The sequence below is a fragment of the Phaethon aethereus genome (assembly GCF_964289735.1).
Source record: "Phaethon aethereus genome assembly, chromosome: 2".
In the NCBI taxonomy this organism is placed as follows: Eukaryota; Metazoa; Chordata; class Aves; order Phaethontiformes; family Phaethontidae; genus Phaethon; species Phaethon aethereus.
In genome coordinates, this window is record NC_138582.1 from 6,041,229 (window position 1) to 6,060,427 (window position 19,199).

The 19,199-nt window shown below is 42.4% G+C and overlaps 1 protein-coding gene across 1 annotated transcript in view; it reads left to right on the plus strand.

The window, feature by feature from the left end:
- Positions 1-19,199, plus strand: part of COL22A1 (collagen type XXII alpha 1 chain) — a gene marked incomplete at both ends in the record, with an annotated part of 226,292 nt that overhangs the window by 61,714 nt on the left and 145,379 nt on the right. Inside the window, one exon of the mRNA XM_082015057.1 lies at positions 14,117-14,228. Coding sequence (XP_081871183.1) covers positions 14,117-14,228 — 112 coding nt within the window. The remainder of the gene's footprint in view (positions 1-14,116; positions 14,229-19,199) is intronic.

Here is a 19,199-nt window from a genome sequence, read left to right on the forward strand (position 1 = left end):
CAGGGGACAAAAGCATTTTTGTGGTGCCTGTGTGATGGGCATTTTGCCCTCCCTTTGCACTTGCAGTCCGTATTGTCCCTCTCACAGTCTCCTTGGGAAGCCCCTAAGAGGCAAGTGGAAAATCCATGAACAGCGTCAGAGATTTGTAACAGATCACTGTCTTCAGACAGTAGATGCACAGACGCAGTGGTCACCAGCAAAGACTGCACATATGCAATGATGGTGAAGCTGGTGATTCGTGGGGACACCAGCTACTCTCCTCTCAGTCCTCGGTGTTATACCCATATAGGCAGGACGGGATGCAGTTATGATGTTTATGGGAGATGGGGCAGAAGGGTCAAGCTTTGCTGTGCCGATGCACAGGCACTTTGCTGTCATGTTCTTCAGTGACCCATCCCTAGGTAATGACAATGGGGATAGGGCTAAGGGCTCCTTATTTCCTCTTCCCCCCTCAACTTGCCTTAGGAAGTCCCCCATACAAAATTTCATAAAGAATAATTAGCACTGACTTGAGTGCTAATGTTCTCCATTCTCTAAGGGTTTGGAGAGCTGAATTGGAAATGGGGTTCCTGAGACACATACGTCTGTCTATAGCTGCTGTATATCCATGAGAAGTAAATAGACAAAGTAGCAGCTGACCTGTACATGTAGTCCCAAGAGTCATTTCAGTCTCCTGTAAGCTGGAGAAAATGGCTGGATTTGTGCTGTGGGGTGGATCTGTCCTCTGAGCTGGCAGGTGGGGTATCTTCAGTACAGGTGACCTTACGAGTCCCGTTTAACTTTGCTTTCTAGGAGTCTATGTACTGTGCAATAGCTGATCTCAACATTATAGCCTAGATCATTGCTCTTAAAAGATCTCTGAAGTTTTTCAGAGGTTGTCAAAGGATTCATTCATGTTCAAGGACATTTGAATATCCAGTAACTCCAAGAAAATCAAGTCAAGCAGTCATCTGTGACTTCTAAGTGCAGCCACTGCAGCCCTACAGGCTACCTCTAGCCTATGCGTTAGCTCTGTGGTGTGCCCTGTGTCCAGATCCCCCAGTTGTCCAGCACAGGGACCTGTGGTGGTTTCTTTTGGAAGGAATTTCCAAGGAATTTCCCTTCTACAAAAATTAAAGGATAGGGAAGTGAAAGCATACAATTACCCCAACAGGGAGTAAGGTACCACCAGAATTGCATCTGGAGTAGGAGCCTGGAAACACTCAAGCATCCTGCAGAGCATGCATAAACATGCTGACACCAACAGAGCTGGGTTGAGGAGTTCATTGAATTAAACCCCCATGTTTTAAATTAATCTTTTTCCTAGTATGGTCAGAGATACAGCTATTACCCAACAACCTGAATCATAGAATCATACTTTGGGTTGGAAGGGACCTTCAAAGGTCATCTAGTCCAACCCCCTGCAATGAGCAGGGACATCTTCAGCTAGGTCAAGTTGCTCAGAGCCCCATCCAACCTGACCTGGAATCACTTGCCAGTGATGGGGCATCTGTCACCTCTCTGGGCAACCTGGGTCAGGGTTTCACCATCCTCATTGTCAAAAATTTCTTCCTTATATCCAGTCTGAATCTATCCTCTTCTAGTTTAAAACCATTGCCCCTTGTCCTGTCACAACAAGCCCTGCTAAAAAGTCTGTCCCCATCTTTCTTAGAAGTCCCCTTTAAGTACTGAAAGGCTGCAGTAAGGTCTCCCCGGAGCCTTATTGTATCTGCAGAATCTCAGATCTGTGATTGCATCTCAGTGAACTTCTGGCACTGTGAACGACCTGACCGGTGCTAGCCATCAAATCTGTGTTGGAGCAGGTAGCTGAGCTGAACTGCTCAATTTCAGCATGAAACATGGAGATCAAATGCTGGAGTTACTTTAAAGGCTGCTACTGCAGGAAGGAAACTGGTAACAACTGAGTGGTCCCTGTGAAAGACTTTCCCTGGACTAAATCCCAGCAGAGACAAATTCTGACTTCTGCATTCACATAAGACTTAACAAGGGTTAACCGTGCACAGGAATGTGCACATGAAGTGTTCAGATCTACCTGCATACTAAAAAAAAAAATAATAAGTCTATACATAAGGGGGTAAAGTTTTTTTTTTTTAAAAAAACCAACCTAGTAGTATTTGCTTTCTCCCAGAAGTTAAACTCCCAGAATATAAGGCAGGATTTTTTCCTATTCCAGTGCATCTGAGGCTGATGAAAAGGAAATAAGTTCAATTTTTGACTATTCATAGCCCATGAGGCCACCAGTACTTTGGCTATAAAAAGACTAATAGGTTGGTTAACCATGAGGTCCTTCCAGACATTTCTTAGTCCAAATATTTCAGAATAATTCTAATTCAGAATGAGATTGCTGCAAAAAAGGGACCTGGAGAAACCATCCCATAGATCCTTCATCAGTGCACACTTTTTGGCCATTGTGCACACATGATGTGAAGAAGGCGCATATACAATTTCAATAAACTCCTCCTAACACTTGGAGTTAAATCAGTCTGTCCAATATAAGGAAGATGACAGCTGTGGCCAGGTTTTTTGTGTGTGTACCTGTAGGTCTAATCTGTTTTGTACTGATCATCTGGCATAAAGCAACCACCACAGTTTCTTAAAGAGCAGTCCCTACAAGCTATCATATTAGGTCTTGCTCATAACACTGAAAATTAATGTGATTATTTATATTTTCATGAATAACATCTTGATGGGGTTTTCCTATAGCCCAGATAGTAGCACTACAAGGAGAATCTAGCAGGTTGTGTCTTAGTAAGGTGTTTTTCCTCAAATACCTTTTCTTACTCTAAAAAATAATACTATAGCAAACAGTAAGGGTCGTTGGTAGTTATGTTGAATACATCGCTCCTGCCACTCTGCTCTCATAAACACTTACCCGCTGACATTTTTCTCAGCTATATGCATAGACTCCTCTTGGATGCTACCAATAAAACCTTTATTCAAAGAAGTATAGAGTCCTCCCCTCTCCACTGCTATCCCAAGTGATGAGTTTGCAGTTATGCCATTTTATGGCTTTCCAGAGGAACACAGAGCACTTTAGGGCCCGAGGAGCTCAAAAGAGAACTTCAAAATAGAGGAACTAATTAAAATTAGAACCTAATACAAATAGTCCTGGTAAGTTCAGCTGGTGCAAGCGTATCTGCCGTTCAAGGACATCAAAGAAATAATGAACCTCTGTTTAATCTTGTAAATCACTGGAGCAGGAAAGGAGCTGAAAGAGGGCCTGTGGCTCTAAGCCAAATGTCCATCACTGAGAAAATGTAGAATGACTTTAACACAGAAAAGCCTTCAGTAATGAGGCAAAGAGTTCAGTGTCAAAAACAGCTTTCAGTGTCGCTCAACATGCCACTTGCAACTGTCCGAAAACTGAGAGGCAAACAGGTAAGAGTGGACTGATGCAGATAAACAGAACAGTGCATCAAATAAAGTGGTGTGTTATTAACATGAGAGCAGGTGTTGAATCATGCTGCCTCAGAGGCAGCTGCTGTAGACATGTATTTATTTCCTGTTTTTGCAACAGGCTGGGGGTTAGATTAACAACAGCCCCATTCCACCAGGTATTCATTTATTTGCTTGTGATTTTTGACCTCCCTCTCTCTCTTTCTCTCATACTGTCTCTTTGGACTAATTTTCTTACTGGTTCTACATCCCTTTTCTCTTTCCTGAAGTGTATTCTTTCCTGTGTAAGGGTACCAAGTGCTGTATCTGTCCCCTCTGTTCTTGACTGAAGCTTTAGACTGATGTTTCTGAGAGCGGACCATAGTTCAACCTGGTGACTGCCTCCTCCCTTGCATCAGTGCCTCCTGATGCTTGCTTGTCTTTGAGGTGTGTGTGATATGCCTCAAGCAACGCTCCTGCTTCTAATCCCAAATGAGGATTAGACCTCAAAAAGAGCTGAGATCAAGCTCTTTTTGTGATCTGCATGGGACTGTTGTGGTGCTGCTTTGCAGGCACCAAGAAACAGCAGAAATTGTGTCTGGACAGACTGGAGCGTTGGGCAGAGGGGAACCTCATGAAATTTAACAAGGACAAGTGTAGAGTTCTGCACCTGGGGAGGAACAACCCCATGCACCAGTACAGGTTGGGGGTTGACCTGCTGGAAAGCAGCTCCATGGAGAAGGACCTTGGAGTCCTGGTACACAAGAAGTTCTCCATGGGACAGCAATGTGCCCTGGTGGCCAGGAGGGCCAATGGTATCCTGGGGTGCATTAAGAAGAGTGTGACCAGCAGGTCAAGAGAGGTTATCCTCCCCCTTTACTCTGTGCTGGTGAGGCCTCATCTGGAGTATTGTGTCCAGTTCTGGGCTCCCCAGTTGAAGAGAGACAGGGAACTTTTGGAGAGAGTCCAATGCGGGGGCTACGAGGATGATTAGGGGACTGGAACGTCTCTTGTACGAGGAAAGGCTGAGAGACCTGAGGCTGTTTAGTCTGGAGAAGAGAAGGCCGAGAGGGGACCTTATCAATGTCTATAAATATCTGCAGCGTGGCTGTCAGGAGGATGGAGCCAGTCTCTTTTCAGTAGCGCCCAGTGGTAGGACAAGGGGCAATGGGCACAAACTGCAGCACAGGAAGTTCCACCTCAACGTGATGAAAAACGTCTTTTCTGTGAGGGTGACGGAGCACTGGAACAGGCTGCCCAGAGAGGTTGTGGAGTCTCCTTCTCTGGAGACCTTCCAAACCCGACTGGACATGTTCCTGTGCAACCTGCCCTGGGTGATCCTGCCTTGGCAGGGGGGTTGGACCAGATGATCTTCAGAGGTCCCTTCCAACCCCTACCATTCTGTGATTCTGTGATTCTGTGTGTGTCCCAAATGTTATGATGCAGAGGAAGCAAACCAGGATCAGTAAACCAACAACCTGAGAGGTGACATCATGTACTGGGGGTAAATCGGGTTTATTATTGTTAAAAAACTGAGACCATCTAAAGGGTCCTTTAAGCCACCTTATGGAGTACCACCTAGAAGGTTGTAGGCTTGCTGGAAGATCCCTTCTTCATGCTAGTGTAAGAGCTGTTCTATGTGCTTCACCAAAGCTTCATTATTAGCTTAACCTCTTAGCTGCTCTCCTCACTGAAGTCCAGTGGATCTGGTGAGAAGGAATTTAGACAGCATGAAGTACTGTTTAAATCCCAGCTGTAACATCTGTGGAAAGAAAGGGCAATTGGTTAATAGCAAGAACTTCTTTAAAAATCTCTTGAGGCCCTTTAATCTATAGGCTTAGGAAAATTTCATAGTTCCAAGATTCCCTTGCAAGCTCCTTGTAAAATATAGCAAATTAATTTTTTTAATGGCTTGTGCAACCCCTTTGCTCACCACACTACTTCATGGAGGACCTGTGGGCAGCCAGTAAATATCCCTGACTTGTTCCTCCAGAGGTGCAGTCCTTAATGCTTTGGGAATAAGTCAGATAACCACTGTTGGCTGATGATGCTGAATGAAACAGTTGAGCTGGGAGTGCTAGATGTAGGGTGAATTATCCATGCAAAAAATAAACTGCAGCTTTTTCTGTCTTTGCTGGAGAGGTGAACTAGAGGGAATAAAAGAGTACAAGAAGACAGAATTCTTATCTATTGTAAGTCTTTGGAAATCACTTCTTCCAACAGCCAGAGAAAGTTAAAAAAAAATTAGTCCAGCAAAATACTTTTTTTCAAATCCCTTTTTACAATCATTTGCAATGAGACAGGTTTAAACAGTATCTGAGCTGCAGAATCCTGACCTTACCTGTTGTCTAGATTGCCACAAGCAAACAAAGGACACCTGTGTGCCCCAGAGGGATGCTAGGACAATGTGAAGATATAGTGTCTAGCTGCTTTGATACGGACCCCGGTGTTGTCATCTTAGACATCTGACCAACCCAAGCAGCTGGTCATCAAGAAAGAGGAAAACGGCTTTCTGACTGCCTCCTGCTAGCATGCCAGAAAGACTAGGAAACTGAAGGATGATAGCATCAGTGTGCACCTCACTCCCTCCTAAATGCTATTTCTTGTTGCCAAGTAGAACTATGCTTGGGGCAGCGATATACTGATATGGATGTAAGTAATTTTAATGTGGTGGAGAAGCCAGGGAGATGGATACCTCAGTGACCTCCAAAAAATATCCCTAATATCATAAAATCATAGAATCTTTGGGTTGGAAGGGACCTTTAAAAGTTGTCTAGTCCAACCCCCCTGCAGTAAGCAGGGACATCTTCAACTAGAGCAGGTTGCTCAGAGCCCCGTCCAACCTGACCTGCAATGTTGCCAGGGATGGGGCACCTACCACCTCTCGGCAACCTATGCCAGACTTTCACCGCCCTCATTGTGAAAGACTTCTTCCTTAGATCTAGTCTAAATCTGCCCTCTTTTAGTTTAAAACCATCACCCCTTGTCCTACTGCTACAGACGCTGCTAAAAAGTCTGTCCCCATCTTTCTTATAAGTCCCCTTGAAGTACTGGAAGGCTGCAATAAGATGTCCCCAGAGCCTTCTCTTCTCCAGGCTGAACAACCTCAACTTATCTTGGCTGTCCAGAAATAGCTGGCTTAAGCCTAGAGCAGTGTGGAAGATAAGGATGCTGAAGCTTTAGATACAGTAGGAGAAAAACACCCTTCATCTATACTCTGACTTCAAGTAACTAGTTGCCAGTCATAGCTGGTTAAATGCACTATTTAACTTTATAATATGGCATGATTTTTTTTTCTCTTTTTTTCCAGTTATAATAGAATATATGATTCTATGATTTTTAAAGTATATATTATTACAGAAAGTAACTAACACAAGTAATAAAAATGAGGGCTCTTTATAGTAGTAATAGCCTTGTAGACTATACAGGAGGAATTGAAAGTGATGTTGAGGATCTACTGAGCATGGAGGATCTTCCTTGTGAGCACAGGCAATGCATGAAAGCTTAACTTTCAAGTCTGTAAAAATACTAAGCAAGAAAATTGATAAGATCTTGTATTTGCTGAAAGATCCCAAGTGATACTGTTCTTCCTAGGAATTTATATACTCCTCTAGTCTACCATAAAGTTTATTGCCACTGACCTCCCTCTAGTAAAAGTAACACATGTTGTTTTATCACAGGCAGTACAGATTGCTATTTTCAGAAGCCTCAGAGAAACAGTAGCTGATGACAACATCTCTGACCTTGGCTATTGGTGATACTCCATCAATACATTGACAAGTCTGATAATTCAGCTGAGAGTTTAAGCAAGACCAGAGTACGGAGCATTTCCTGCAAAAGCTGCTTTGTTTTATATTAGTGCTTATGTCTGGAAATCCTCCATAAAAAATATATTACTGACACATCACTTGCGGGTCTGATGTCCAGTGCTTTTCCCTATTCCTCTCTTACTTGCTTTCCACGTTCCCCTCCAGGCCATTGTCTCACCAGAATGTTTCACAATTGGAAATAGCCCAGTTGTTCCCTCGGTGAGTGTTGCCTTGGACTCCTTGGGAATACAAAACACAACACTTTTCTCAGAAGGTTTCTTCAGGTTAAGAGTTATTAATGGCTCTGTCCTATGTTGAGAAGATTTTCCAGATGTGCACACTGCTCTCTTTTTCTGGCTATTAAAACTTCCCTTTGTTGCTCTGGTTTTTGATGTTTTAATCAGAGGGGTTGCCCCTGAACACAGGACAGACAGGAGAATTTCAACATGCACGCTAGCTGCCACCGTGCTGTCCATATCAGATCCTTAACGGAGCCAGGCAGAAATCCATCTCATATTAAGGACAACAACCATGGACCCTTTAGTCTGGTCTTGAAATAATTATCTTGAAATAAATGTTGTAGGACCACTGGACAAGTGCAGAGCTCTTTGATCATCCTTTGGCCATGCTTTATGGTGTGGTTGAGTGCAGTGTACACATCTTTCCTGTAAATAAAAATTTAGTTGCATATTACAGTTAGATGATGGAGAAATCATCCAGTGCCAAGTTTTGCCCATCTTCTCCCTGTAAGAGGCAGATCTGAGTGTTTTCTGATGCTGGAAAAATGCGCTGCTTCCTGTAAGGGAGTTATTACTCGCAAAGAAAGAGACATGTGGCCGATTTGATCAGCAGAGCAGTGTGTAAGAAATTGTTTTTCAAGCCAAGTATGTGGTTAGGAATCTGAACTTCTCTTTCAGGTCATTATTTTAATTTTAATGTTAATGGACGAGGGTGTGCTGCTTTTCAGGAGATGTAATCTTGTTAGAGGGTTTCAGTGGCCCCTTATTGTCTTAGTAGCTATAAAGAAATAGGAGGCTTGTGATCAAAGAACATTATTCATCTTATTAGTTGCCATGTTTACAACGTTACTGATTAAACAGTTTATAAGCCAACTGAGAAACCACACCTGCCTTAGTACACAAAAACCCCACCTTTTAAATCAAAGCAACTGAGAACAGGAAAGTCCCACCCTTTCATCCTGTGCTCGAGTTTGGTGCAATGACTGGGTAACAGTAGTTTTGTCCTTACCAATTTAGGCTGGTATGTTCTTTTCTATTTCACTCGGGGAGAGGACTGGGAAGCTACGTGTAGGATATAATTTTCCCTATGGCACTGACAGCATGGCCCCTCCTTGGTGGTGGAAAAACCAATGAACAACCCATATTTCTAGTCTCACTCCAGCCCAGAAATGTTGTACAACATACTAAATGGCAATTGAGATGGCTGGGGAAAGATCTGATCTCCTTCTATGACCAGGTCACCTGCCTAGTGGATGAGGGAAGGCTGTGGACGTTGTCTCCCTGGACTTTAGTAAAGCCTTTGACAGCGTCTCCCACAGCATTCTCCTGGAGAAACTGGCGGCTCGTGGCTTAGACAGGTTTACTCTTCACTGGGTGAGGAACTGGCTGGATGGCCGAGCCCAGAGAGTTGTGGTGAATGGTGTTAAATCTGGCTGGCGGCCGGTCACAAGTGGTGTTCCCCAGGGCTCGGTTCTGGGGCCGGTCTTGTTCAATATCTTTATAGATGATCTGGATGAGGGGATCGAGTGCTCCCTCAGTAAGTTTGCAGATGACACCAAGCTGGTTGGGAGTGTTGATCTGCTGGAGGGTAGGAGGGCTCTGCAGAGGGATCTGGACAGGCTGGATCAATGGGCAGAGGTCAATTGTATGAGGTTTAACAAGGCCAAGTGCAGGGTCCTGCACTTGGGTCACAACAACCCCATGCAACGCTACAGGCTTGGAGAGGAGTGGCTGGGGAGCAGCCCGGTGGAAAAGAACCTGGGGGTGCTGGTTGACAGCTGGCTGAACATGAGCTGGCAGTGTGCCCAGGTGGCCAAGAAGGCCAACAGCATCCTGGCCTGTATCAGCAATAGTGTGGCCAGCAGGAGTAGGGAAGTGATCGTGCCCCTGTACTCAGCACTGGTGAGGCCACACCTCGAATCCTGTGTTCAGTTTTGGGCCCCTCACTACAAGGACATTGAGGTGTTGGAATGTGTCCAGAGAAGGGCAACGGAGCTGGTGAGGGGTCTGGAGCACAAGTCTTATGAGGAGCGGCTGAGGGAACTGGGGTTGTTGAGTCTGGAGAAGAGGAGGCTGAGGGGAGACCTTATTGCTCTCTACAACTACCTGAAAGGGGATTGTGGCGAGGTGGGTGTTGGTCTCTTCTCCCAAGTAACTAGTGATAGGACGAGAGGAAATGGCCTCAAGTTGCGCCAGGGGAGGTTTAGATTAGATATTAGGAAAAATTTCTTTACTGAAAGAATGATGAAGCATGGGAACAGGCTGCCCACAGCGGTGGTGGAGTCACCATCACAGGAAATGTTCAAAAAACGTGTGGATGTGGCACTTTGGGACATGGTTTAGTGGTCATGGTGGTGTTGGGTTCATGATTGGACTTTATGATCTTAAAGGTCTTTTCCAACCTTAATGATTCTGTGATTCTGTGATCTAAGTGAGTTGTTTCCACTGCACTGATACCTGCCAGACAGTGCCAGGTGTAAACTCCTCTTCAGGTATTGGAGAAATGATTACAGCATCACCTGTTTTTTTACATGAACACTGTGGTTCAAGACTAAATTAAAAGGATCATGCTGTCTCCCTCATACTCAAACCAAAGTGCTTCCAGGCACATGTATTAGAGAAATTAATAATAAAATACTATATTATCCTTCAGCTGAAATAATCTTAGCGGTTACTTTAAAACATAAATTCATTTGGAACTTTCCCTACATGTCTTCTTTCCAGTCCCACCTGGACAATCTGCCTTGTTTAATTTCTCAGCTCAAATGACAATGTTTTGGGTTTGCTTGTTTCTTCTTCCCCTCAGAAATTGAATGGTATCTGTTTAAGGAGACTCTTACAGTAAATAGTCAGGATAAAAAACAAGATATTGCTGTCTGAATTTAAAAATCTGCAACCTTTTTTCAGTCCTGATGGTGAATGAGACAATGTAAATATAAGTGATACATGATTAGTTAACATTTTTTCCCTCTTTATTTCTGCTTCATTCACTGCACGAAACAGGTAACATTCCCTATGAATAGAATATATCTCACCCAACTTCATCAGCCTGAAAATTACTGTTTCTATGGGCCCTCTTTCTGCTGAATGGAAGGAGGTAGACACCGCCAAATAGTGTTTCAGCCTGTCTTGTAGATAGATCCAAGACAGATGCGATCAGTCATCTTCAGAGACTCCTGCATTTTTCTGATGACCCAAGAGAGAACTGAGGCAAGCTACATGCATCAGACATCTCCTTTTTAGACAGCTAAAGTTAAGTGAGGTGCATCTCATCCTCAGCACAATTCTTTTTTGTTTAGTGTATAGCCCAGCGCCACATTTCCTGCAATGCTGTTGAAATCCTTCAGTAACCAAAGTGTCCATTACCTCCACGGGCTTTGGTTGGCAATGGCGTATCTAAGAGTGGAGGCTATCTCACCAGCTATACACCTTTACTCAGTGAGGTTTAGCATGCAACCTGAGCATCCTAAACTCTCTTTATGTCAATGGAGAGAAACATGCACTTTTGGCATCTGTTTTAGTATGAGATTAATCTTTCCCTAGAATCACCTGTATTTGACTCTCTGTGTCTAACTGAATGAGAATCTCTGTTATTACCCTGCCTAGAGAGCTGCCGTTTAGCCAGATGAACCCCACGTGAAGTGCTCTGTAAACGTGAATTGGTTTGTTTCATAGCTCCCTCTAAGGAAAGTGGAGGCAATATCTCAATTTGACACAGAACAAATTAATAGTGTGATTAAAGCAAAACCATTTGCTGGTTTTGAATGTGGACTCTGACACATCTAGGGCTTAGCTTTTCTGTGGACCTACACGACATTTTTCAAAGAACAACCCTCATTCATTCTTTAATGAAAAGTATATCAAGAAATTTGTAGTTTGCCAATCCATAGCCTGAATAAGAAAAATCCTATTATGAATTACCTGTGTGCTTTATTCAATCCTGAATGTAAATGAGATAGTCTAAGTTATGAGCGTGAGTTATTTTCATTACTGCAAGTTCTGCTTGCAAAATAGTTTTAATAACCTTGTGTATGTTTCACGGTGTTATTTAGGCACTCTAAACTCCATGTTGTTAGGAAATCACAGAAAAAAACCCTGAGATTGATAAAACCTGACTCTTAACTCATTTCCATTGGAAAAGCATGATAATGTGCACACCTTTACAGCTGCTTATGGTATGGACACCAGCTTGAGTTGTCAGAGAAAAATGAGACTAAGTTTGGGTCTGAGCTAATGATGGGAAACCTTAGCAAGAAGTTCTTGTCACTGTATCTTGCAGTTGTGTATTTTGAGCAATGGAGCTTTATGAGCTCCATGAGATGAGCAACACTCCACAGCTTGAGGACTCTGGTGGCTTGACATTACGATGTCACTTGGGCAGCATTTCAGCCTTCACCATGCACAGCTCAGCTGCTGTGAATGGTTAATAATTTCCCTTGCCAGCCAGTGTGGTCTCTTCTTACCAGAAATGCTCAACTGCCTTCGTCACATTTCTGTGGTTGGTGTAGATGAAGGATATGTACTGGAGGGTGAAATAAGCTACAGGAGGGATTATATGGACAGGTCATACTGTTTTTTTATGTGACAGCCAGAAGGGAGCTCTGATATTCTGGTAGGGTCTATTTGCTACGATTTATAGCTGCAACTGTGGTTGATTACGGTATGTCAGAAGGGTGTACCACTGGAGCTCTTGCAGAGGTGATTATGAGGCGGAGCCATGAAGCCCTGGAGCATCTTAACAGCTTTATTTGCCCTCCTGAATGTCCAGTAATTCCTGAAAATGTGGACAGGAGGGAAAAGCTGTTAACAGCCAGCAAAGTTACTGTAATAGAAAAGGCCTCAACTTGGCACCAGGCAATCATTTCTGTCTTTGCAAACAATTAAGATTATATTTCCTCAGAAAAAGCTATTTCTTCTGAAAAAGTTCTATGGTGGAAGCTCTATGTTTTATTTACGGTCACCTGTCACATTTTGATTTGCCTTTCGGCTAGTCCACACAGGTTTTTTTGCACCTCTTTATTCTTTTAAATTTGAAGAATAATATTATTAGGTGGGTTCCTTTTCCTCTTGCAGCTGTTTTCAAGCCCTGCAGTGGTTTTCAGCCTGTGGGTTGTGAAAGCTTCACAAGGGAAATTAAGAAACACAAGAATCTTAAGGCCTAAGTTCACCACACAAAAATGTTTATATATCCTATAAAGGTTTCAGGAGCTCACTAACTGAACAAAGCTAAAAGCACTGCCATAGTTTAAAATCAGTTTATCAAAATAAGCCACTATAATATCACCAGTTTCGTGTGCTAGAATTATACCTGCAGGAGCTAATTTGTGTAATTGTGTATGTGTGAGGGGAAGAAGAGGTTGGAATAACCCAAATAAAATAAAACCACAGGTTCTCTGCTCAGCCACTCTCAACTTGGCTTTTGCCGTGTCTTTGCCTCTAATTCCTCAGTGTATCTGGTTCTGGGAGTGGCTTTTAGTTTGGATGTGCATTCTGCAGAGCCAGTTTGGAGCTAAAATCAGGATGGTTGCATCCACACAGTATTGCACCTCCGGGACCTGCATGCATTCAGGAGCGTGGCACAATTGTACCCCCACTGTCCCTGGCAGAGTTTAACAACTGGGACTTCATGTCACAAAAGCATGGGTTTGTTGTGGCTGGGACCATATTCACACTGGAGCCACGTAGACACATGTGTGTGGTTTATGCTTGGGCTAATAACCCTTGTCAGAACAAAGTCAGATGTCTGCAGTCAAGATTAATAGCTCATTATAATAACAAGTTGATTGGACTAAGGCTAAGTCGTATTAAAATGATAAAAAAAGTGTATGTAATCAAGTGTCTTGGACTAGCAGTTTTCAATAAAGACATCCAGAGTCAATCCAGAGGAGGCCATGAAAATGATCTGAGGGATGGAACACGTCTCCTAAGAGGACAGGCTGAGAGAGTTCGGGTTGTACAGCCTGGAGAAAAGGCGGCTCTGGGGAGACCTTATTGTGGCCTTTCAATATCTAAAAAGAGGTTGTAAGAAAGACTGAGAAACACTTTTTACCAAGGTCTGTGGTGAAAGGAAAAGGGGCAACAGTTTTAAACTGAAAGAGAGTAGATTTGGATTGGAAATAAGGAAAAAAGAATTACGATGACGATGATGAAACACTGGAACAGGTTGCCCAGAGAAGCTGTGGATTCCCCATCACTGGAAGTGCTGAAGGTCAGGTTGGACGTGCCTTTAAGCAACCTGATTTAATGAAAGATGTCCCTGCCCATGGCAGGGGATTTGGACTAGATGATCTTTGAAGATCCCTTCCAACTCAAACCATTCTATGATTCTATGTTTCTATGGTTCTATGTTTCTATGAATAAGTGTTTCAGTCTGTACCTGTGCATTTTTCTACATAGAGATTAATGAATTATACAGCATTTTCAGGGTATTGTGGAAATGCAAAAAATAACTATTGAATTCTGGATAACTCTGTTGTAATCTCTCTAGGTCTTGTTACAGTTTGAATCTATGCTTGGTTTTGAGGTTTTGGACTAAGCAGATTAGACCATGTCAGAATTTTGTTCTATCTTTTCCCAACAAGAACAAGGTTAATCTCTGAAGTGCTGTTTGTGGGCTAAGTAACTTCCTAAGTACAGCTGAAGACATGTCCCAGTCTGACCAGTGTCTCCTATTTACACTTCTGTTATGGACAGGATTTGACCTGATGGATTTGTTCAGTGTGAAAAAGATTTTTGGGATGAAAGAAAATGGAATTCAGAGTGCTTATGTACGACTTGGAAGCTTCCCTGTTGTTCAGAAAACTGAGTGAGTACCTCGGTTTTTCACTTTATTTTCATCTCAGCCTCTGCTTTACATTATTTGGTTCTTCTAGGTTAATCTTATAGTAGTTATCTAGTACCTACATATATATTGTTGCTTTGATCAGCTCTCTCATTTCTGCTGGCACAGAATTTATACAATGTGGTCAGGAGGCTCCTCACCTGCTACAGGCTCCATCCTGGTAGAGTATGAGCTGTTTTCAGTTTATCTCAGTGGTTGTGAAGAGCAGTATCAAGAAATTCACAAAATAACTTAAGGCTTGGTGGCTTCTAAAAGGAGTATTTGATAGTGCTCCCATTGAGTGATATATTTGCTAATCACAAGACACCAATTCTTAGTAGATATTATCAGTTACCTAATATGAGTTTTTACCGCCTAAAAGAATGAGCAATTTTTAGTCCTATGTCTATGGATTCAGTTCTTGGAGCCTTTTATGACATGAGGCTGCCAGTTCTGTCATAGTCTATCAGAATGGTTTCTCTTCAGGTTATCATTTGAGTCCTGCTAGCATTAGCCCTGAAAAGAATGAGTGCATAATTTCACTGAGTAACCACGAGCCATAGATTGAATTGTCATCATTAACATTTTTGCAATAAATTTCTCTGTTCTGTTTTGAAATTCAGCTTAAAAATTGATAGTAATTCCTTTCCTTCTTAGGGATGAAGGTTGATATTTTTAATTCTGTTTTAGCTCTTTTACTCAGCTCACTGCATCTTTGAGATTGTCCTGTGACTTGCATTTGCTTAATTTCATAATAATTTTTTGTCCTGGAGCCAACCTGGATTGATTTGCCCTTCTTTTTTCCCCCCTCTTTCTCCATATGAACACACAGTTTTTAAAGAAAAAAAAGTACAAATATGATACACTGAAAGGAAAACTGTTTGCTCTAAAGTCCATAAATTATGTGAAGTCTCAGAGTAAGTAAATTCATGATCTGGGTGAAGGACAGCCAACTAAACACACCTTGATCTTGATAAGTAGTACATACTTAACTGATGTGTGTGGGGAGGGGAATAAACCTATTTTATTTGGCTCACAGAAGTCTCTGGGTAAAACCTGTGCTTGCTGCAGCTTGTAACAGCTGGTGGTAGTGTGCTTTATCACCACCAAAGCTACATAGAAAGAAGCCCTTCAAGTGAAGAAGTCCAGTTTGCACTTAAGAAATTTTGGCAATGATGATCTACTGAATCTGAGCTCTGCATGACACTATGACAAATAGTACTAGTGCAGTCCTTGGCTGTATAAGCAGAACTGTCAAGTACGAGCTGACTGTCTCCATATCAGGCAACTCAGCCACCACTGCTGGGATGCTATGTCCAGCCTTTGTCTCCATAATTCAATAGACAGGAATGGAGTGAATGAAAGCTTAAATAACTGGGAAACAAGTGTAAAGGTGATAAATTTGAGAATTACAGTGTAGTCAGGTCAAATTAAATGGTTAGCAGCTGAGGTGATTGCTCTCTGTAAGAACCTCTGAGGAAGCAAAGTTTAGTAAAGGATCTTTGGTGCTAAGGATAGTGGTAAACCGAAAGTCAGTGGCTACCTGTTAAGGACATAAAAGACCAGCATGGAAGAAAGGTATACTTTTAGGAATTAACGTAATTAACCACTGGAGCAAGTTAGCAGAGATTGCAGAGAGTTGTCCATTTGCATTCCTTTTTCAAACTAAGGGTAGAAAAACTTCGTTGTTGTTGTTTCTGTTGTTGTTTTCCCAGAAAGGCTGAAGGAGTGAAGCCAGACCAACCAGCTATGATAACTTTCCTTCTGCTCAGATTGCACGCATTTATTTGTTGTTGTTTTTAAAATAAACAGAAAATGTTATTGCCCAGGACAGTTAGAATTAAAACATCCTTAATTAGTAGATTGAAATTCTACTAATTCTAAGCTTCCTTTTGCATGATTAAATGAAACATGGAATTAAAGACCTTTTCTATTTTCAGCCTTTTGTATTTTAACTTCCACACTCCTGTTGTTTGGGAATGAACCCAAATGGATATATCACCGTGGAAGGTGTCTACATATTTGGTTAATTTTAGCCTTTGGATATCAGGGTTCTGAGATGGTGCATATAGGTTCATTGCTCACTGAAAATGCAGTCTTGTAAAGCTGTACAAAACTGGTAACTGGAATAATAAACAAAACAAAAACATCTGTCCCATCTTGCAGATAGCCTCAAGGAATGCTTAGCAACTGATAGCAACATCTCATAATTAGATACAAAATCATTAACTGAGTAATATATGTAATTCACTTTATTATCTGCTTAAAAGATTTGTATCCTTTTATATAAGCACGAGTACTTTTACAAAGTGCCAGTTTAGCTGTCTGGGAAACGTGCCTATTCATCTTCCTATCTGGAGCCAACAACTATGAACTTTCTTTCTGTTTGTGTTGAGGCATCCCATGCTGGTTCTGTGAACAAGCAAGCACAAGAGCCAGGAAAGTGGCCACAATTAATATACTGGTCACTGAGGGACTTACAAGCCTCTCTAGCTGGCTGAGGGCTAGTCCCTAAATCTGGCTGGTTCTTCTCTCCACTCTTCAGGTAACTGGGGGTCTCCTACCGTTTGCTTATGGTTCCTCAATAGGTCTTCTGACCAAAACTCTGCCCCATATTTCTGTTTTTGGGAACTCAGGCTTGTTTCTCATTGCTATTGTCTTGGCTAATGCCAAGCTTTTGGCTCACTATCCTTTTCTGTTCTCCATCTGTTTCTCCTAGTCCTGACTCCAGAGCCTCCCTCCTGCCATGTTCATCCCTCAATTTTCTCTTGCCTGATCTGGACCAAGCCTAGCTTGGTCCTTATCCCAGCTGCCACGTCACAGAATTTCCTGATGCTTGGCCTTGCTTCTGATCATGATCTGTTTGCTCTTTATATTAGTACAGTGTCGTCTCCCCATGTTTCTGAGTCTTGGGTTTTTTTGGGCATGTATAACTTGACGTGTTTGTCTGGAGACTTTGGCTCCTCACCTCAGCTTTTACTTCAGTTACCTGCCTTGGGTTTCTCCATGAGCTCTTGCCCTGGTCTCAAAATTCGTTCTGCTCCACAGAGAAGAAAATTCTACCCAAAGCTTCCAAGGTCTCCTACACTAAACATGAAACCTGTTGAATGCTTCCTTGTTCCTTACTTCTTCTCAAACATATATTTCATACGACGAAAGGCAGAGACAACTAAGATTCTTCAGCCTGGAGAAGAAAAGGCTTGGAGGGGGATCTTATCCATCCAAAATACCTGATGGGGAGGAAGCAAAGAAGATGGAGCCAGACTCTTCTCAGTGATAACCAATGACAGGACAAGAAGGAAATTAAAAACATGAAATTCAATCTGAACACACAAAAAACTTTCTTTAGACTAGATGATCACAAGTGGTCCCTTCCACTCTCAGTGATTCTGGGATTTGTGATTTAATGCTACACCTTTTCCCCACTCCTCCCCCATATCAGAGGAAGCTGTTAGTCTTGGTCTGTGACCTGTCCCAAAATTTCTCATGGTCCTGGAGTTGGAAAGAGGCCAAGATGCTGTGTCAAAGCCAGGGATGAGAGACGTGGCTCCTTGCTCTAAGGAAGTGGTGAGATCAGCCTTAGCTGAAGGATCTTGCTGTAGTCCCTATCTGATCTCATGACCTCTATTGTCAGACAAGTGCTTGTCATCTAGAAGAAATGTGTCTGTCCAAATCTGCTGTGAAGTTGGTAGGAGAATGTCTATTAGGAGCACACCTGAAAAGTTCCTTGTAAGCTGCTTCTTTACTGACCAAGGAAACAGAGTGAATTCATGGGCCCCAGCTCTAGGCTGGTATCATTTGTGCTCTTCACCTCGTCGTGTGCTCAAGTCAAGTTAGTTTTGGCCGATGTCAAGCAATGTTATCCCAGACAATGCCTGGGCGGGGTTTGCAGGATGGAGCATGCCAGTGACTGCGCCCCGAAGGCAGTTTGGATACAATCACTCTCTTTGGGAAGTAAGCATTCAGTTGAACTTCTCTCGTGGCTAGCAAATGGACCCTTACCATTATTTACTCCTACTTCTAACAAGGTAAAGGAGATGAATCCTGGCTGAGGTGGAATGACTGAAGGCTTTTTTGGTCTTTTAGAGAATAAAAGACTGACTGGAGAGCTCATAGACATATAAAAGGCTGCAGGCAAGAACAACTTGTTCACATGCTTCCTTGTGGGAAAAAAAGTTATATCAGGAAGATTATACTGCAGCAAGTGAGATTTAGGATAAACTTTTTTGTAGCATGTAGGATAGTGAAACACAGGAAGAAATTACAGATGGAGGTTTTATCTATTCCATCACTGAGGTTTCTGAAGTAGCGGCCAAAGAGATCTCTGCCAAAGAGATGTATGAGTGGGGTTGATTCTGTGTTCTGACAATCCTACAGCCTTTTCTTTTCCTTTTTCCTTTTTTTCTCCCTTTTTTTTTCTGTCATTTTAAGAGCCTCTGGTGATATGATGCATATGGGCATGAACTGGTTTTCTCCAGCCTTGTTTCAGACCTGAAGACCACTAATAGTCAATGAGTTATATTGAGTATTAGGGGGTTTTAGTTGTTGTAGAAGTGGTCAAATTTCCCAAATACATTAATCATGCCCTTCCTCACCAAATGCAGAAACCCTATTAATTGTTGTTACATTCAGTGTTTGAAATGGGAACTGATACTCTTATTTTTCTCCATTATGTTACTATTATTGATGTAGGATCTCATGCTGATTGTCACAGATGTAGGCTCTTATGCCAAACAAAACCATGTAAGAAGTAGGCTATATCTTGAAAATGGGGGATGGCTAAAAGAATCTCCTGCCTGATTATTATATTTTTTTTCTGTGTAGAAGCTATGATTTACCTGACCTTGGAGTTGGGTTAATTAACTCTTGGACTAACCTGCAGCACTGGGGGATTCACTTGCCTTGGATTTTTATTATGGCCTTTTCTGCAATCCATCCTGTTGTCAGAATTATAGA